General features: G+C 51.7%; 1 protein-coding gene across 2 annotated transcripts; it reads left to right on the top strand.

Annotated features, from left to right (window-relative positions):
• The first annotated feature begins 4,946 nt into the window (after window positions 1-4,946).
• OTX2 (orthodenticle homeobox 2) lies at window positions 4,947-12,830 on the top strand. 2 transcript variants are annotated; one of them, XM_041476878.1, is made up of 5 exons: window positions 4,947-5,036; window positions 5,231-5,321; window positions 8,847-9,065; window positions 9,458-9,609; window positions 10,891-12,830. In XM_041476878.1, exons 3-5 carry the CDS (start codon window positions 8,969-8,971, stop codon window positions 11,509-11,511), a joined length of 870 nt encoding a protein of 289 aa, XP_041332812.1. In that variant the 5' UTR covers window positions 4,947-5,036; window positions 5,231-5,321; window positions 8,847-8,968; the 3' UTR covers window positions 11,512-12,830. The 2 variants fall into 2 exon arrangements, with proteins under 2 accessions (XP_041332812.1, XP_041332801.1); XM_041476867.1 differs by lacking the exons at window positions 4,947-5,036; window positions 5,231-5,321 and having other exon boundaries at window positions 8,969-9,065; window positions 9,437-9,609.
• Window positions 12,831-20,753: the final 7,923 nt, after the last annotated feature.

The raw sequence follows: 20,753 nt of genomic DNA, 5'->3' as shown, positions 1-20,753 counted from the left end.
AAAAAAAAAAAAAAAATTAACTGCAGTATTCGGAGCCGGTTTTAAACTTTTTCAATATGAAAAATACCTGCCTGGAAGGGAGAAAGAAGTTAAGCATAGGAGTAATTTCTTATTCACATGGTAACAACAGTTGGTTCGGGATCTTTTGCAAGCTTTCTGCATTGTGGCTTTGTTTGGTTGGGGGGAAGCTGCTTTGGGGGGTTCGGGGGGTATTTTTGTAATGAACATTTGTTTCTCCACCAGCCAGCGGCTAAAGAAGATCTGCAAAGAATGGCAAAGAAGATTTTCGATTAAAACCTTAGCCCATCTCCACGGATTACTTTATATCGATTCCTATATATATGGCTGCAATTGAGGGGCTCTAATTAAAAATCCAAAGGTTGGGGGGAGGGAAAAAAAATAAAAGTTCTTTCTGGGTCTCAATAAAAGGAGCTTTTCATATACGGGAAATAAAGGTTGTAAAAGGTTACAAACGAAAGACTAGTTTAAAGCTTCTCTGCGGTTTTCTTTTCTTCTTTCTTACAAAACCCCTTTTCTGGCTCTTTCTCTCCCTCCCCCCGCTCCCCCGACCCCTTCATTTCTCCCAAGTTTGCCAACACGCGGGACGCGGGACTGTAACTGTTATTTTAATATCTGGCTTGGGAGCTATAATCTGATTGCTGCAGCGAGCTGCTCATCAAGGTAACTTCATGGCCTGGAGAGAAAAAATTATGTAAACCGGCAGCATTAGCGCCTTTCATCACCGCACACCCCCCGCACTCGGCCACAGCCCCAGAGCCCTGCCCCAGCTCCCGCTCCGGCCCCCGGGGGACGCCCCCTCCCCGCACAGCCTCCCCCAAAACTGCTGTATTTATTTAACACCCAGCATTTCTTTCTCTTTCATTTATTTGTTTTGTTTTTGGGTTGGTTATTTTTTTTTTAAGGGGTTATTTCACCCCCGCCCCGTTGCACATGAGACCTTCCCTCAGGTGCGAGCCCTGACCTCACTTTCGCTGCTCGCGGGGTGACATTTTTAGGACTTGCTCGGCTCCAAGTGGAGCTGGGCAAATTTCAGATGGTCCCGAATTCCCTCCACCATCCCCTCCTCTCCTTCGCCCGGCCCCCCATCTCAATTATGAAACTTGCTTTCATCTAGGCAAAGATGCTGCCTTCATTTTTTTTTTCATTTTTGTCCCTTTCCCAAAAGAGGTGATGGCTCAGCCATCCCCTCCCAGACGCTTGGGAAAGGAGGGAAATACATTTTTTTAAAATAATTCCGACATTTCAAAACGAATCTGACCCTTTCTCCAAGTTGACACAGCTATACTAATGTCTCTGGCTTTGCACACCCCGAAAAGGAGATTTTGGGGTGAGGGGGAGCTTAGAACTTATGAAAAACCCACAAACCAAAACCACAAAACCACAAACAAACAAACCAAAAAAAAAAAACAAAAAAACCAAAAAAAAAAAAAAAAAAAAAAAAAAAAAAAAAAAAACCCACCCTAAACTAAAATAAACTCCAGCCGGCACTTGAATTGCAGATAAACTTCAAGGAAAGTCTGGAATATTTTAACTAGACACAAATCCGATGAGGGAAAAGCTTAAAAGTGCGTAGCATGCATCGCTTTCCGGAGCCGATCAGAGATACAAAGATGACAAATTATAAATCTGTTCATCTTGGGGTGGGATTTTTTTTTTCTGTTTTTTTTTCCCCCCCCGGTTTTTTTCCTTAACTTTCGCCAGACCTGAATAAATGATTTCTTATTTTCCTCCCCCCACCCTTGGTCATCACAACCGCGGGCAGCAGCTCAGCCCTGGGAGCGACACACACGGCGATAAAACCCCGGTCGCGATAGTGAGGAGAGTCGGAAATTAAATCAGGAGGAGAAGTGAAGAGGGTGAAGGAGAAAAGCAGAGAAGAGAGACAGCGATGCAGAGAGAGAAAATGGCTTTGCAACCCGACTGGCATCGGAAAGTTGGAGAACTTACTGAGAAGCAGAAGTTACAGTTTCTTTTCATCCCAGAAGCAGATTTTGGTTCTCTGAGCATAAAGTTCTCAGAGGGCAGAAAATCACACATCTCCACTCACTCCCCGTTAGCCCCAGCTAGTCTGGATCTCTGGGGCTGTACCTGCTCTGCAACGCTTTCCAAACGGACCAGAAGAGATGGGAAAGTTTTTTAAAAAAAAAATTAGTAAAAAATAATATTAAAAAAAAAAAATCGAGATCCTACAGCTGCAACAATGATTATCAAATTTTTTTTTGTAACTTTCCCCCGAGCTGCAGAAGGTTGGAGGCAGAGGCAGCTGCAGAGTGTGTGCAGGATTGCTCCAGGAAAGAAGGTTCCCCCTTTTTCCCCCTCTCAGATCCAATCTTTGCAAGAGCCATTCCGACACATTGCTAAGCTAAAGGGAAATTCTCTTTGATAAAGCGGTGTTCCCAGCTTCTGGGTTTTAAAACCTAAATCTATATTCAAATCTGGCTGAAGGTGTGTTCTGGGATTTATGAAAGCCTCTTAAAGGGGTAAATTTACCAAACCGTGACAAAATCATCACAATCTTACTTTAGACATCTGAAGTGGATGAGAATTTTAAAGAGACCCTTGTTTATTTAAGTAACACTGTCCATCTCCGCCACTTGTTTTATTGGCCGCGGGAATTATTCCCAACTTGTCGGGCTGGAGGGGGCAGAGGGAGAGGCTGGGATGCTGCTGCTCCCGTGGCAGGCTGCAGCAGGCAGGGCAGCAGCTCTGCCCAGGGCCAGGCAGCTGCAGGCAGGGCTGGGCTGGGCTCTGCTTCCCCTCCTGCTCTCCCACATACTGTCTTCAGGCAGTATTTTATTTCTCTGGGCCTGCTCTGCCACAGTCCGGCTGCCTCCATCCCCCAGACACCCCTTTTTTATATTTTTCCTTTTTTTTTTTCCCATCCTTTTTTTTTTAATTTTTCCCCCCTTTATTTTTAATCGATTTCGAAAATACCCTCCTGGTCAGGATACACGGGAACGAATTATCTCTCTCATTCTTCCGAGGTGGATTAAGGTTATTAAATAATATGTGGGGGCGGGAGGCGATGGCAAAGGCGGAGGGGGCGGAGGGGGGGGAAGGGTTCAATCGGGATATTTATTCCTGGTGCTCTGCTGAAGGAGAGGCTGAGGGGTGGCGTGGCCGTGCCGACATGCGGGGAGGTGAGGGAAGGATTTGCCCGGCGCGGATCTCTGGGCAAGGATTCAGAGAGGGGGGGGATGCTGCAAAGGGACGGCGGCTGCAGCTGCCCCTCCCTCACCCCCACCTCCTCCTCCCGATCTCGTGGGTCTGGGAGAGAAAAATAAATCAAAACATAACTCCAAGAAGGGCAGGAGTTGAGAGTCCCGTGAGGCCATGGGTTACCTGCCGGGGATACCCCGGGTACCAACTTTCCACTAAGTCGCCTCGCAAAAAAAACCCCAAAAAAACCCAAAAAAAAACAAAAAAAAAAAAAAAGGAAAAAAAAAAAAAAAAAAAAAAAAAAAAAAAAAACCAAAAAAAAAAACACTAAAACCAACCCAAAAACCCCAAACAAATGCAACCCAGCGGCCAAAGTGGGAGCGGCTCCGGCGGGCAGAGCTGCGTCGGTTCTGGGCGAGGGGCTATTTTGTTTGTTTGTTTGTTTGTTTATTTGTTTTATTTCCCCTCCTCTCCCCTCCCTCCTTCCCTTCTGCCGCCTCCTTCCTCCTCCTTTCTGGGAGGAAAGGATTAAAAAAAAAAAAAAAAAAAAAAAAAAAAAACAACCCAAAACCAAGCCACACCACCCATCCAGCCCAGCCCAGCCCCGAGCATCCCAAACCTGCTCCTGCAAACCCGGGCTGCACGGCCGGCGCTAAAGTCCAAGGACAACCACGTTGGATCGCACGCAGCCAGGCTCGGAGAGAGCCACAAAGAAGCGAATTAATTGCTATAACTTCATTAACATAGGTCACCCCGTTAAAATGATCGAGCCGCTGCAGTTTTTTCCCCCCATTGTCACAAAGTGAGGAAAGTCTGTGAGCGCTCCCTCCCTCCGACCTCAGCTCCATCCTCCTGCCTTTTGCCAGAGCTTTATTTTCGGGGTGCTGGGACCCGGGAGAAGTTGAGCGAGGACGGGAGGTGCGAGGGGAACATCCCGGTGCCCGGCTCCCGTGTGCCCGGCATCGGGAACCCCCTGGGCCCTCCTCACCCTCAGCCCGTCACCGTTCCCGAATTATTTCGATTAAAAACATGTGCACGTCCCCATTTGCAAATTCAACGCCACGCCGCTGCGTCCCGTTCTACACCCTCATCCCTATGTGTCTTTACAAATACAATTTAAAATGCATTTATGTCGCCCCGCAGGTGACTCCATTTCCCCTCTCCCGGGGGTGACTTGGCCCCTGGGAGGTGGAATTGGGGTGCGGCCGATCCGTGGGTGAGGCTGGGGGGACCCGGGGCTGGGGCACCCCGCTCTGTGCTGGGGGGATTCTCCCCTTGGCTCCCGCGGGTTTCCTCTCACCCATCTCCTGCTGCTCAGCCCAGGGCTCCTGGTAGGCTCCGTGTCCCCCCTTCACAAATATTTACTTCTATACATTAATATCTTTTGTTGTTGTTATTGTTATTATTGCAGCCACCCCCCAGCCTTTTGCTGACCCCCCTTCCTCGCCTTCCCCGGGCAATTCGCTAATTCCATCTCTGCTGTCCATCACATTAATTTCTACAATGACTTCATCCGCTCCACTCCATAATGTATATTTTTAAACCGAGAAGGTTCTTTTAATGTATATTCTGGTGTCATTTCGGTGGCTGTTATTTCTCTCTGGATTGTCCCCCCGGTACAGCAGCGGCCTGTTTTTTCCTCCCCCTGTGTGTGTTTTTATTATTTTCCCCCTGGCTTAGATGTGTCAATCACTCTCTCCCTGCCATTGGTTGGAGAGTTTGCGTCAAAAAGTTGCCAGAGAGGCGCTTTCTCAGCAAAGCTCCCCGAGAGAGGTAGAGACCTTCAGCTCCAACGCACCCTGCCACTATTATTAAAAATAAAATCACTTTGACCAGCTCCAGCGCCGGCCAGCTCTGTATGTACCGAGCCCAGACCCCGAGCATCCCCGCATCCCTCTCCTGCACCGTCCCCTCCCCTTTTTCCCCATTTATTCTCCTTTTTCAAACATTTTTTCTCCACCCCCCCTCCGCCCCCCCCTTTCCCCCCGATGTCGTGGGCATGTGCATGCGGCGAGCTCTCTAACCTCCCGCTTTGTGCTTTCTCTCCCAGCTCAGCCCCAGCTCTGAATTTGGCGAGGATCCGGGAGCAGGTTTCCCCCTTCGCCCCCCAGCCCTGCCCGCGGCTCCGGCGAGGCTCGCAGGTAAGTCCGACCCGCTGGCTCCATCCTTCCTCGGGGGCATCGCTGGACTGCCAGGAATGCAGGGAGAGGGGAATTAAAATTATAATTATTATTTTTTTAAAAAATATGATTATTTTTTAAGTCGCCTGTGTGCGGTTGGGTGGCGAGGAGCAGGCGGCTCCCGCAGGAGCTGCCCGGGAGAGGCCGGGCCGGGTCGGGCACGGCCGCAGCCCCGGCTCGGTGCTCGGCAGGGACCGGGAGCTGCAGGATGAGAGGGCGAAGGGCAAATCCGGCAAAGCCGGGGGCGCTCCCCGTCGCCCCCCGAGCCTCGTCCCCCGCGGCCGGGCGCGGAGCCGCTCGCTCTCCGCGGGGCTTCACCGCCTTTTCCTCGGCTGCGTGATTTTTCTCTGGCCTATTCCTTTGGCCTGTAGTTATTTCCTGACCTCAAGGTGGACTTATAAAATTAGGGAAAAAACCAAACCAAAACAAAACAAAAAAAGAAAACCCAACCAAAAAACAAACGGGGAGGAATTTCTCCCCTCTTCCCACTCCTACCTGAGAACCCTTTCATCCTCCTCCTCTTCCTCGCGATGCGGAGACTCAGCAAAGTAATTTTGCAAAGGTGTTTCTGAGCGCTCACGGCCCGGGAGAACCGGGCTGGAAAGCGCAGGGAGAGAAATCTTCAAGGCATTTAGGGCCGGAGCTTCACGATTTGGTGTGGGCGAAACGGATGGCAGGAATGGCATCCAGGTCGGAGAGGGGCTGGAGCTGGTATCCGCCTCCCTTATTTTATTTTATTTTTATTTTTTTTATGCTTTGGGAAAGCGCTTCCTAAAGACACCGACCGCGAGTAACGCGCCCCGGCCTCTCCTCTGAATTCGCACCGCGCTGACAAAGAGAAAGTCGGGAAAAGTCCTTGTGCACCAGCACAAGTTTCTTTACAACTAAAACCCTCCTTGGCTGCTGAGGTTTATTTCGATTTCGGCTGTTTAGAGAAGTTGAGGCTTATTATTTATTTATTTTGAAAAGGTGCAACTCCAGTTTGAAGAAAAAAAAAAATAAAATAAAAAGAAGTGGGGGGAAAAGCACTTTAAAAATGCGGCCGGGTGCTGCTGGGCGGCAGGGATGGGTCAGGGGGCCCTGGGCGGAGGTGGCTGCCTGCCGAGCCCGGCTCTGCCGCTCCCGGTCCCGGAGAGGGGCCGCGGCCGCGGAGCAGCGCGGAGCTTCGGAGGGCGAAGCGCTGGGGAGCGCCCGGCAGAGCCGGTGACGGCTCCATCCCCACCGCCTTTGCACCTGGGCAAAATTCGCTTGTTGGGAAATATCACCCCAAACAGCGTGGGGAAAAAAAAAAATTAAAAAAAGGCTTGATTAAAAAAAAAAAAATTAGAAATTTTTTAAATGTCAGAAATTCGTTGGAGCGCGGCGAGGGCAGGGAAAGCGGCTGTCGTTTGCAAAACAAAAGGAAACAAATTCCCTTTTCTACCTTGGCACCTTTCCCCCTGCCCTCCGCGCTGCTCCGCGGCCCGGCCGGGGGCAGGGGCAGGGGCGCAGGCTGCGCGCCCGGGCGCGGATCGCTGCCCCGCATTAATCACCGGGGCGAGCAGCGGAGCCGGGGCCGGTGGCTCGTAATTAGGGAGCGTGTGCCGCCCGGATTATCTCGTTAGTTTATCAAGAAAACATTTATTATAATTAATTCTCGGACGGGGTAATTATTATTGAGCGAGGGCAGAGCAACTGGTAGCCGGGATCTGTGCGGAGCGGGGGGGCAGCAGGAGGAGGGGGAAAGGTGACAGATTGCGGAGTGGAGCCGTTGCTCCGCGGGCTGCGGGGCGGCCCCGGGATGCGCGGCCGCGGCCGAGGGGCTCCGCGGGCGGCCGCGCCGGGCTGGCGCCTCGGTGGGATGCCGCCGAATTTAACCGAACGGAGCTTTAGGGTTGTTTTTTGGGGAGGAGGTGTCTGCGTTTTTTTTTGTTGTGTTTTCTTTTTTTTTTTTTAATCCTTTTTTTAAATATTTTTTTCTTTTTTTTTCTTTTTTTTTTTTAATTTTTGTTGGCTCGTTTTGAAGCGGGCAGCAAGCCTCGCTTTGCTCTCCCGCGCGTCTTGCGCGGAGAACAGAGCGGCGGCCGCGGAGCGGGGCTCCCCCCTCGGTAGAACCGTCCCCATTCGGCATCATCCCCGGGGGGTGATGCTAAATTCGGGACCCGACCCCGCGCACCCCGCGCTGGATGCGCGCTCCCTCCGCCGCTCAGCGCGGTTGTGCGCGCAAATCCCTTCCCGAGGGGAGAAGGGGAAGCTCCGCTCCGCGGAGAACCCGCACCGACCGGGGTGCACAGGGGCAGGAGCCCCCCGGCAGCGCTTGGCCCTCCCGGGGATTCGGCTGGGCTGAAACGCGGAGTTTTGGGCTGTTTCGGGAAAAAAAAAGTTCTGCTGGAGTTCGTTTTCCCGACGGCCGCTGGCAGTGGAGGGAAAGGCGAGTTTTGCTCAAAAAAGATTTTTTTAAAAAATATTTTCTGTGGGAAGAAACAGCCTAAACCTTTTTAGGAGTCCCGTTTTGGCCCGTGGCCGTACTTTTGTTTTGGTTTTTTTTGGTTTTGTTTTTTTTTTTCCCCTTTTTTTTTTTTTTTTTTTTTTTTTCCCCTTTTTTTTTTTTTTTTTTTTTTTTTTGGCCGAGCGCGTGTTCGGGTCCCCCCTCGTTCCCCAGTGTGGGGGGCCCGGTCCCGTCGGGGCAGCGAGAGGGGACCGGGGCAGCCCGAGCGGTGACCGGGGGAGCCGCCCGCCCGCCGGGGCTGTCCCGGGGCCGCTCACCACCGGGGTGTTTGTTTAGCTTCAGCTCCGTCATCAAGAGTTTCTTGAAAGCCTAATAAATCTGTTACTTGCCTCCAAATCTAATTACCCAGAGTACTAATTAGGTGCAAATGGCCGGTGGAAATTACTGCAGACGTGGACTGATGGCGGGAGAGCAGAAAAGTTTGGCTCTTCCCGAGCGGGCATTTGAGCTCTGAAATGCAGCAACGTCGGGGGGAAGGGGGAAAAGGGGGAGAAGGGGGGAAGGTCTGAATGTTGCCCAAACCTGGGATAATTAAAGTCCTTGCAAGAGACTAGTGGAGAGATAGGTTTCTTGAATTGTTTCTTTGTTTCTCACCCTTGGGCTTTGTTATCTGCATTATTTATTTAGCCGAGGGGTTCTTTGTGTCTGCCAATGGCCCCAATCAAGTTTTGCTTGAGACAATTAGCCGGTGCCCGGCCGGGAATCCTATGCAAATGCCCCCGGCCGCCGTACAATGCGGGCAGTTGAAGGCATGGGGGGGTTTTGTTCGGGTAGTAATTACTGGCTGGGATGTGCCCCCCCGCTTCCCTCCCCTCCTCACCCTTTTTGGGGAGAGATGCGTTCATCTAGTCAGTCTCTCCCAGCTCCCAAATCCGGTTGGGGTCCGAGCGGGAGGATTGACGTGGGGATAAAAGCGGGGGGGGGGTGGCGGGGGGGCAGCGATCTGGCCTGACTCCCCCTTCATCCCTGCATTGCTCCCTCCTCTTCCTCCTGCGCAGGCACCTGGCGGCCCCCCCACGCCCGACGGCTCCCGCAGGCACCGCCCGGGGCAGGCAGGGCGCTCGGCCGGCTCCCCCTCGCCCGGATTTCGGCCAACTCTCCTCCCCGCCACAACTTTAGCATGATGTCTTATCTTAAGCAACCACCTTATGCAGTCAATGGCCTGAGTCTCACAACCTCGGGCATGGATTTGTTGCATCCGTCCGTCGGTTATCCCGGTAAGCCACGTTTTTCTTCCCGCTTCCCTCCCCGGTTTTTTTTTGCTCCATGCAGGGGAAGCCGCTGGGATTTTGGAGGCACAACATGCCCAGGGATCATGCTGGTCTGGGTGGGTGAGGGCGTAGGGTACCTCTGTCTCCCTTTTTCCTCACCCCCAACTTTTTATCGGTGAAAGAGGCTGCAGACAGGGCTGGGGATGGGGCCGAGATGCTCCGAGCGCACTCAGGGAGATGCGGAGTCGGAATTGTCGCGCTGTGGCGGCTGATCTGGGGGTGAGGAACACCCGGGAGAGGGGATTGAATGTGGGTGACCCCTGGGGAAGGGGCTGGAGGGGACCCCAGGGTCTAAGGGGCCGCTGACTGACAGCCAGGGCCTCTGGCTCCGTTCGCAGCCACCCCGCGAAAGCAGCGGCGGGAGCGCACGACCTTCACCCGGGCGCAGCTGGACGTGCTGGAGGCTCTTTTCGCCAAGACCCGCTACCCCGACATCTTCATGCGGGAGGAGGTGGCCCTGAAAATCAACCTGCCCGAGTCCAGAGTGCAGGTAGGATGCGGAGAGCCCTGCCTGCCCTGCCCCTCCGTACCACGCCAGGGCTTGGACTGGCCTGTGCCCGGCAGGGAGGGACCCGAGGGGTCGGGTTTAGGGGATGGATTCCGTCCTGAAGTCAAATCAAGCCCTTGTAGGGTGAAGGAGGCTCAGAGATGGGTGGGGGTTCAGCGAGGGGATGTGGTGGCATTTTGCATCCCCAGGGCTGGAGTGTGGCCCCCCCTTCCTCCCTCTGCACTGAGGGGGTGTTGTGCAGATCCTGGATCCCAGCTCTTGGACCTTCCACAGCCAGCCGCAGCACCCCCAAATCCTGCGGACATTTGGGGGCCCTGGAGAAGAAGCCACAAAGATCCCCCCCTTCCCCAGGGACCAGCACATCCCCGGAGCTGGGCCAGACTGGGATCCCAGCTCACACCAGTACGGACTGGGGGCCTCCTGCCCCTCTTAGGGGACTTTGATCAGAGACAGGGGCTGCCTTGGTGGAGGGAACTCCTCTCCTGGGTCTGGGCTGTGTCTGCTCCGCAGGACCCCATCAAGGCAGCATTTTGGAGGTGCTACTGGCGGGGCAGGAGGGTCCTGCCCCCTCTGGGACCTGGAACACCCCAGCAGCAAGTGCAGGGCATCTCCAAAGCCATCCCTCCCACTTGCCTTCTGACGAGGCTTCCCGAGGCTGTGTGGTGCCGTGTTCCCGTGGAGCTGGGATCAGGATACCCCCATGCCAAACCCTATCCTCCTCCCCAAAAATCCTTCCCAGAGCCAGCCAGCCCCCTTGGGCCCTGCTAAGAGAAGGGGAGATGGGCTGAAGGGTCAACTGTGGCCGAGGGGGTGAGAGCAGAGAGCCTGTCTGGAGGGTAAATGAGATGTCTTTACCCCCCTCCCCATCCTGAACCTCTGCTTCCCTAATTGTTCCCTCCTTTTCTGATGTTCTGTTGCTTCTAATTAAGGGCTCGACTTCAATAGGCCTTACACGGTGATTCCTGGGGGTCCCTGGCTGGCAAACAGCAAAGAGGGAATGCTTCCCCTTCTCCCCAAAAGTGACCTTATTAAGGAGTTTGATTTGTGATTTCCACTTGTTATTGCTGCTAATGATCTCAGGGAGGGGGAGCCCCGGAGCTTTTCTTTGCAGCAGCCTGCAAACCCTCTGCTCTTGGGGGACAGCTTTGGGTCTCCCTCCCTGGCGAGGTCTCCCTGCCACCATCTCCTCCCCACCTCGGGTTTGCCCCTGCATCCCTAACTCCAGGCTTTTTCTCTCTCCCTCCCTCGTGTCTCTGCCTCAAGGTGTGGTTTAAGAACCGCCGAGCCAAGTGCCGGCAGCAGCAGCAGCAGCAGCAGAACGGGGGCCAGAACAAGGTACGGCCGGCTAAAAAGAAGAATTCTCCAGCCCGGGAAGTGAGTTCGGAGAGCGGGACCAGCGGGCAGTTCACTCCCCCCTCCAGCACCTCAGTCCCCACCATTTCCAGCAGCAGTGCCCCCGTGTCCATCTGGAGCCCAGCGTCCATCTCCCCGCTCTCAGACCCCCTGTCCACCTCTTCCTCCTGCATGCAGAGATCCTATCCCATGACCTACACCCAGGCATCAGGCTACAGCCAAGGATACGCTGGATCGACCTCCTATTTCGGAGGGATGGACTGTGGATCTTACTTGACCCCTATGCACCACCAGCTCCCCGGGCCGGGGGCCACCCTGAGTCCCATGGGTGCCAACGCGGTCACCAGCCACCTCAACCAGTCTCCAGCCTCCCTCTCCACCCAGGGCTATGGAGCCTCCAGTTTGGGCTTTAACTCCACCACCGATTGCTTGGATTATAAAGACCAAACCGCCTCCTGGAAGTTAAACTTCAATGCTGACTGCTTGGATTATAAGGACCAGACGTCGTCATGGAAGTTCCAGGTTTTGTGAAGAACCTTGGTGGTACCGAGAGAAATCGCGACGAGAACGAACAGGCTGGGCTGAGTGCTCCAGTTTTAGTCAGGTCTTGGTTAAATTAAAGAGAGAAATAACTCCATGGACAAACAAATGAACAAAAAAAAAAAAAAAACTGACAGCAACAAGAGGGGGACAGTGTTGGTGTGATCCCGTTCAGACTCATCTCCTGCTCAGACGCTCTGGAAAAGGAATAATAAAGAGGAAAAACGGAGGAGGAAGGCCTTAAACGGACAGATCATCTAGTGAGCAGAAACCAGACAGACCCATCTGTGTTCTTTCTAGTTTTAGCCAATTGTTGGGTTTCTTTGTTTGGAAGAGGTGGGAGATCTTCCCACCTGCGGGCCAGTTTTAAAAAAAAAAAAAAAAAAAAGAGTCTAGGTTTTTATTTCTTTTTTTGTGTGTGCGTGGAAAGATGATCCTTCACCCAGAGGTTTCCAATGTGTTAGCCAACCCTCGGTTAAAATATTCAGAATGGACAACATCTCTCTTTTTCTCCCTCTTTTTGTCCCTCCCTCTTTCTTTCTCTCTCGAGCTCATCCAACTGTTTCATGCCCAACTTGCTGAAGTTGGCACCCGGAGAACTTGGTTCAGGGCTGTGTGGGTTGTGTGACTGATTGTCCTAGCTGCACTACTTTATTTAAAGATTAAGAAAAAAAAAAAAGATAATGTTCATAAGGAGTCAATATGTAGTTTTTAAGAGACAATCAGTGTGTGTCTTATATAAATGGTACATCTGTGGTTTTTAATCTGTGCTAGACTTCAAAACTGTGATCTCCTGTATTGTATGCAACTATGAACTCTGCACCAGCGGGAGTTCTGCTGTGATTTAAATAGGTTATAATTATAAGTGAAATTCAGAGCAACTGAGTTACCTATTATCATCTTTTAAAAAAATAATTAAAAATATATATTTAAAAAATAATAAAAATGAAAAAAAAAAAGAAAAACGCAAAAAACACGATCGCCTTTCACCCGAGGTGAACTGCACTGAAACTTTTTACAACAAACTGTCTCTGAATGAAAGAGGAAAGACCGAAAATACCCCACCTGAGGACATTTAACTCCTCTGGAGCTCACTTACTGCTGGCCACGCCGGCAGTAACCGTCAAATCCGACAGGACTTTGGGCAGTTGCTCTGACCTGGATGAATTCAAACCAAGAAATTCATTGTCGTTTATGCTTGCAGATGTTAACTGAAAAAAAAAAGAAAAAAAAAAAAGATATATATGCATAAACCTTTTTTTCCTGGATTTGGCAGATATGTATAATTATATTAAAATGGTTCTAGCACACTTGATGGTTGTCTTCCATTTTAATCACAGCCGGCGAGTGATGGAGAAGGGGCACGCACGGGAGACCAGGAGGGTCTGGCTGCTTCTGCAGGGTTGAGACAAAAGGGGTTCTGCTGGCAGATCCCCGAGGTGGAGGAAGCAAAAAATCAAGGAGGGGCATTATTTTATTTTTGAAATCTTTCATCAAAAAATTTTCATTATGAGCAGAGCTTGGCTAACGTGACCTTTCCCACCCCAGCTTCGCCAGATCTCTTGGTGGGGAGGGAGGGATGCGGTCGCTCTGTGGCTTCCCAGGGGATGGAGTCCCCAGGTGTGTATTTGGGGAGAACTTTCCAGGCAGGAGAAGGGAGAACCTGGATCAGGCAGGATGCTCTGGGCAGAGGTGCTGGGGAAGAAGAGGGACAGGTGTTGGAGCTGCAATCTCACAGGTTGAAGCCCCAGGATGCAGGACCAGGCCTTTCCCACGCATCCCTGTTCTCGGTGCCTCTTTCTCTGTCCCTGTCCCTCTTTCTCCCTCTCTCCTTCCCGTGTGCAGCGCTGGGGCTGCTGGAGCCCTGCACGCGGGCTGGATTTAGCACAGCAAAATAATGGATCTCTGGGAAGGGAGAGACCTGGGAAAAATCCCCAGCACAATCCCATTGTCCCCCCTTGTCCCCCAGGTTTGTCACCAGCACCCCGTGAGCCCCCCAGGGCCACCAGCACCACGCCCTGGTCCCCAGGACTGCGGAGCACGAGCGATGACGCAGCCACGGTGCCTCTCCAGCCATGCCTGGGCTCTGCATCCCCATCCCAAACCACCCTTCCACCGGCAAACTGCTCCTCCCTGCAGTGCCATGTGTGTCCCCAGGGCAGGGAGCAGCCTTTAAAATAAACCACTAAAATAAAAAAATAAGCCACTCTAAAATAAACCACTCTGGAGGACAGAGAGCTTTTGTGCTGCCTCGCGTTAGCGTGTGTCGGTGGGTGATTTTCTCATTTGTTTTTGTGAAACGGGAGGATCCGTGCAAGGGAGGTTTGGGAAGCTCCAGCCGTGTCCCTGCCGCTGGCATCTCCCAAGCAACAGCGTGGAAAGTTTCATTTCTCCGCTGATTTGCTTCAAATCAACAAAGTTTTCTTCTCCCCCTTGCACCCACCAAAAAATCTATTCGAGCAAAATATGCTCAAGAAAACCAAGTCCTTTCTCAACTGGGGCACAGCATCCCACCTGCCTGGAAAAGCTCTTTGTTTCCTGAGCTTTTGATTATTAATTTTTTTTAAAGCCTCTTCAAAACCTCTTTTTGCATTTTGCTTTCCCCATCTTATCTTTTACTTTTCTTTCCTGAGTATTTCCCTGTCTGTCAGGGATGAGCTCCTCCAGCTAGTGCTTGTTTTTATCAGAAAAAGCTAATTCATGGCAGGAGTTTCTCTGGATTTTCCCTGGCTTTTTGTACTTTCCATGTTTTCTCTCCCTGTTCGTTTCTGAGTTTAATTTAAATGGGCACATGCGTGGGCAAAGGGCAAAATCCCAAGGTGAGCTGGCAAACACAAAATATTCTGTAAAGAGTGTTTTAACTCCTTTTTAATTTTTAATGTTTTACATCTCCTGGTAGAATTCATTTCCTCTGAACTCAGGCTGCAGTAGGCAATCCTGGATCCAGTAAAATCTGGGGGAAAGCTGGGGAGACCACGTTGGTTTAGTGTTGGAAAGCCGGATTTAGGGGCAAAGAGCTGATTAGGAGGGTGTTTGATTTGAGGTGTCCTGCCCAGCCCCCCAAAATACACATACAAGCACATCCTCTGCCTGCTCTGCAATGTGACATTTCCCACCAGAGGTGGGGGGGGAAATCCCTAAAACTGGAAAAGCAGAAAAACAGGAGGGAAATCCTGAGTGTAACCACCCCAGAATGCCTGGAATGCCGGTTCCAGCACCTCTGCCTGCTCCCTGCCCATCCCGGTCCCAGCCCCTCCTGCTCCTGCTCCGTCTCCTTGTTTGATTCCCTCTCCATTTGCCTGCCCACACCCTGCCCAATATTCCTGTCCACTCCCCACCAGCAGCAGTTCACACTTCCCAGTGCTCCCCAGCATCCAGAGCATCCCTGCTCCCACCCCAGCCCGAGCCAGCCCAGGGGGCCCCAGAACCGGGACAACTTTTGGGGTGCTGCATTTGCAGGAGGACCCCGGGCTGGGGAGCACTGCCAGTTTCCAAGGAGACGGGGGAGATTTGCTGACAAAAGCCGGATTTAGGGACAAGCAGTGGAGCTTCACCACCTGGTGCTGGGTGGAGTGGCGCAGGAACACCCCAAACTCCCACTGCCACCCCCGGCACCGCCTTTTTCCTGGGATTTGGGGGGTGGTGGGGGTAGGACTGGTGGGCTGGGGATAGGTTTGGGAAGGTTAGGAAGGGAGGATTGGGATGAAGGGCTGTGCTGGGGTGAAGGGATGGGATTCCCGAGGGTCAGGGCGTGGTGTGAGGGCTGGGCTGGGCGTGGGGAGGTGTCAGGGATGGGAGGTGAGGGAGGGGAAGGAAAGGGAAGGGAAGGAAAAGAAGGGAAGTAAGGAAATAGGGAGGGAGAGAAGGAGGGGAGGAAAAGGAGAGAGGGAAAGGAGGAGGGAGGAAGGGGAGAAAAGGATGGAGGAAGGGAAGGGAAAGAAGGGCCAGCTATGTTGGGGTGGGGGGTGCATGAGGCACAGCATCACCAGCTGGAAAAGGGAAGGGAAGGGAAGGGAAGGGAAGGGAAGGGAAGGGAAGGGAAGGGAAGGGAAGGGAAGGGAAGGAGAAATGCCATTTCTAGCTGCTGGGGCTGCCTGGTCCCTCCCTGCTGCTGTTACTGCTGCTGCACCTCAGTGCTGGGGCAGAGCAGAGGGAGGTGATTGATGGTGGGGAGGGGGGGGGAGAAGAGGTGGTGAAGAGATAGATAAATATATAAATCCCACACAAACTGTTAAAATCTGCTCCGAGAGTCAGTTTTGACTTTTAGGCTCATGAACCATTAATAAAAATCTCCTTATACTCAGATGGCTCTCAAATGCTGTGATAGCGGATTACAAACTCCTAATGGAGATATTGTATGATCAAATATTCTCTAAGCACCAAGGTCTAACGTCCTGGGGGTGGCCAGGCCACCTGATTATCAGCTTATCAGCAAATGCCTCTTAGTGAGGGATGTGTTGAAAAGAAAGTGCCTTCCTCGAGGTGCTCCCTTCCCCATTCTTCCTTCAGACAGGTTTGGGAATGGCATCCCATGGGCTGGGCATGCCCTGTGGCAATGATGTCCCCACTCTGTCACGGGGCTTGTCCCTGGTTTCTGGGTTTTGCTGTGGGAGATGCAGAGCTGGAGGTACCAGAGGGGTTTCAGGCTCGCAGTGCACAGAGCAAACACTTTTCTTGGTCTCAACACTGGTGACACTCAGCCCTTGCCAGGACCAAACCACTGAATGTGATGTATAATTACCTGGTAATTAAATTTGGAGATCTGAGGCAGAATCATTAAAGAGAGAGAGAGGAGAGGAGATTCCTCCACATGAGACCAGAAACCAGAGCTCCCCAGAAAGCCAATTCCTGGGAAAACTGGATTGTAGATCTGCTGTTTTCTGTTTCCAAGGAAGAGTTGGTTCTCTCTGTGCTTCTCCTCACATGCTCACAGGACCCTGGTATTTATCCTGTGTGGATGCTGGTAATGAGACCTGCTGATGAAAATGCATCATCTGAGCCAGTCTGGGAGCCCTGTGCACTGGGAGGGTCTGGGATCAGGCTGGACAGGGAGGGGAGGCATGAGGGAGCAAGCAGGGCAGCTTTAAAACAGATTTCAAAAGTCCCTTCTGGACTGTAACCTTCCCAACAGGGACCATCATCACTAAGACCAGTTCACAGCCTGCTGGGGCATGAATGAACTTCCACTTGGCTGAAGGAAAGTCTTAAAGACCTTCAAGACTTGAAGACCTGGAGCATTTTTGGCTTTCCTAAAGGAGGTTGTGAGGTCAGGATGTCAGTGCCAAGCAGAAGAATTTTCCTGCTGGCCTGCTGTGATTCACTTGTGACTTTTTGGTGAGGCTTGGCACGTGCCTTGGCTTTCCAAGCACCACCCTTGGGATGCAGGGAAGGTGCCCACGCTGGGCTGCCTTTCTCAACCTTCTCCTGCCAGAGGGGAGAGCAAAGCTGGGTCCTCCTGCATCCTCACTCCCTTCACAAGAGACAAATCACTTCTGCTTTCAGGCAGATTCAAGCAGAGGTGAAGCTGATTTATCTCCTGATGCTGCTGTGAAAAGCAAAATGTCCCTCGGTCCCTTCAAGTTGGTCCCTCCATGCCACAGCTGTGGAAGGACAGGTAGCTGTGCCCTCTGTCTCACCCATTTTTGGAGACCTCATAGGCCACTCTGGATCCTCTGTAGGATGTGGGGCTGCAGGTTTTATCCCTTGGGATAATCAGGCTCCTCTCCATTAGGAAAATATGCAGAGCCACCCTGCAGGGAGTGGCTGGGGAGTTACTGCAGGCTGAGGGTGTTTGCCCAGGGACTGAAAACAAGGAATGTGGTGAGGTATGAGGGTTTTTTTTTTTTGGGGGTTGTGAATGTGTTCATTGAGTCATGAGGGTGTTCATGGTGTTGCGAGCATTTTTGTTGGGTTGTGAAGGCATTTATTGAGTCATGAGGGTGTTCACTGGGTTGTGAGGGTGTTGGGTCGTGAAGGTGTCCATTGGGTTGTGAGGGTGTTCATGGTGTTGTGAGAGTGTTCATGGTCTTGTGAGGGTGTTCATGGTCTTGTGAGAGTTTTTGTTGAGTTGTGAGGGTGTTTATGGTGTTGTGAGCATTTTTGTTGGGTTGTGAAGGTGCTCATTGAGTCATGAGGGTGTTCATGGTGTTGTGAGGATGTTCATTGTGTTATGAGGGTGTTCATTGCATTGAGAGGGTGTTCATTGGGTTGTGAGGGTGTTCATTGCATTGTGAGGGTGTTCTTTGGGTTGTGAGGGTGTTCATGGTGTCGTGAGGGTTTTTGTTGAGTTGTAGGGGGTTCCTTCATTGTTGTGCAGAGGAGGCAGGAGCCCTGAGCCCCTGACAGCTGTGAGGTTGCAGGATCTGGAGTGGTGGAATGCTGAGAAGGGTGATGGAGCCTCCTGGGAACCCAAACAGCATCAGCCCTGGATCAGTGGGGAATAAGGGCTGGGCTGTTGCCCCTGAAACTCTGGAATCCACCCCAAATCGTCTGGGAGAGGGGACCTCTACTGAAAAGGTGTTGCCCAGTCTCAGGACCTGGCTTTGGAACTGAAAAGGCAGGATTAGGAAGGGTTCAGGAAGAGCCAGGAAAGCAACTCCAGGAGGCACAAACCTGCTTGGGGGTGTTCTGTCCATGTATGAGTTATCCAAGGGAAGGTTGAAATGGTGTAAGTATATTTAGTGAGGGCAGGACATTACCTGGAAGACAAAAGCATGTCCTTGACCATTTTGTAGGAGTGTCCAGATTGACAAATTAAAATAAGAATAATCCAAACTGGCCTTCTGAGAAAAATAAAAATTAGAACAAATTCCCTTAGGGCAGCGAGAGGGGACCTCTACTGAAAAGGTGTTGCCCAGTCTCAGGACCTGGCTTTGGAACTGAAAGGGCAGGATTAGGAAGGGTTCAGGAAGAGCCAGGAAAGCAACTCCAGGAGGCACAAACCTGCTTGGGGGTGTTCTGTCCATGTATGAGTTATCCAAGGGAAGGTTGAAATGGTGTAAGTATATTTAGTGAGGGCAGGACATTACCTGGAAGACAAAAGCATGTCCTTGACCATTTTGTAGGAGTGTCCAGATTGACAAATTAAAATAAGAATAATCCAAACTGGCCTTCTGAGAAAAATAAAAATTAGAAGCTGTAACAAATTCCCTTAGGGCAGGAAAGTTCTGCATTTTTAAGTGTAACAGTCAAACACCCTTGTGCCTTTCTAAAAGCCATGCAGGAGGAACTTGCCCTTGTCCATAATTACTTAAAATACAACATGTCACATCATTTATAGTAACCATGCAGGTTACTCTGCTGTTTCAGGGCTTTGTGCAGGACTTTTCAGAGGATGGAGTGCTCACCAGATGGTTCCTGGGGAAATTTACATCTGGATCATGTCTGGCCATGGAAAATCAAACGGAGCTGGTGTAGGAGAGGGCTGAGAGCTGGGCACCAGGGATCAGGGCACCAGGGCTGCAGGTGGCCTGTGCTGCTGGGATCTGTGTTTTGGGAGGACCTCCAGGCTAATGCCTCATCCAGGAAAAATATTGGTAAGGCAAGGTCACCCAGCATGGGGAAATATCTTGCAAGGATTTCCTGGATCACTGTGGCTCAGCTCTGTGCTGCACCTCTGCTCTTTTTGGTTTCCTTTGGCCGCTCTCCCTCTCTCTGCCCCTCCTTCCCCGTCTCCCTCTGCCCCGCTGCCAGAGGGACTGAGGACACAGTGCCAACCTCTCCAGGTGTGCAAACTCTCTGCCTCCTTTGGCAGGTCCTGCCAGGGGCAGCCCACGCTGCTGAAGGCTGCCAAAGCTCCTTCCTGACTCGTGGTCTCCCACACCAATGGCAGAGAGGTGACTGCAGAAAGGGTCACAGCAGGGACAGCTGAGTCTCTTTCCCTGTGCTTTGGGGCGTGCCTCCAATATTTTCCAGGATACCAGGGCCTGAATGGATCATCCAAGTCTGCTGCAAGACTGTGATGTTGGAAAGGATGGTGGTGGATTGATTAAAAATGAGTAACAGTGCTGGGGCTGTTTGGAATTTGTTGGGAATGACTGTGCAGATGCAGAGGTCACCCTGTGGCATTACACTAGTCCCTATAAAACCACATTAAAATAGCCCCTAAATGTCTAACATCCCAGGGAAAATCCCACTCTCTGCCATTTCCTTTTTTATTTTGATGACATTGCTGGCCAGTGAGGGCCTGTTGAGGCTCCAGTCACCACCCACCATCAGGTCAGGCTGCAAGATTAAACCCAGAAACAGCACCGAGCAGCACCCTGGCATTCCAAGGGACATTCAGGTCCCTCTCTGGACCTCACAGCCCTGTCCTCTGGTGTGTACACGATTCAGGAGGGTCCCCATGGCTCAGGAGGTGCCTCTGTGGCTTTTATGCTTCTGTCTGCAGAGCCATAATTGCCTCAACCTTTGCACAGACACTGCAGCAAACAGTTGTTATTACTTGGCCACAGCCTTTAATATTTGCTGCGAGAAGGTGTCTGGTCCTTTGTCAGGTTTCTGGGAGGCTGAGATTTCCTAAACCTGGGAGCTGAGGGTGTCCTTGGCCTTGCTGGGATGGGGACAAGCAGAGAGCTTGGTGGTCCTGTGCCAGACAGAGCCCCTCGAGGGGGGCAAATCACAGAATCCTGGAGTAGTTTGGGGCTGGAAGGGACCTTAAAGATCAGGCAGCCCCCCTGCCATGGGCAGGGGACCAGCTGTGTCTGGCACTTGGGCACAGGGGATTCGAGGTGTCACAAGAAGGGCTGAGCTGCATGGGGAGAGGGGTGTGAGACAGAAATCAGCTATGTGACACCCCCGGCAGCACCGAAGGTCTCCTGGTGGCCACAGAAACCTGGGATGCTCCTGGGCACATCCTGGGCATGTGGGACTGTCCCCCCCAGAATTAACAGCCAGGCTCCTCAATAGGCAGCGATATTACACGGAGTCAAATTACTCGCGGCCACCGGGCGTGATGTGCTCAGCTTTTATTTGCCTTCAGATCACGGAAATCCACAACGGGGTTAATTCTGGATCCAGCCATGCCAGCCTGTTCTGGGAGCTTTAAAATTAAAGCAGTCACAAGGCTGCCCTTCGCTTTCCAGCGACTTACGCAAGAAACCAAACACACGAGAACAAAAGGACACATGGAAAGCTGAGGGTTCCGGCTGGAATTCCGACTTTTTTTTTAAATTTTTTTTTTTTTTTTTTTTTTTTTTTTTTTTTTTTTTTTTTTTTTTTTTTTTTTTTTTTTG

This window comes from Pyrgilauda ruficollis, unplaced genomic scaffold, assembly GCF_017590135.1.
Source record: "Pyrgilauda ruficollis isolate IOZ18807 unplaced genomic scaffold, ASM1759013v1 scaffold110, whole genome shotgun sequence".
NCBI lineage: Eukaryota > Metazoa > Chordata > Aves > Passeriformes > Passeridae > Pyrgilauda > Pyrgilauda ruficollis.
The sequence above is the reverse complement of the archived record's forward strand: the minus strand, read 5'-3'. Positions and strand labels throughout refer to the sequence as shown.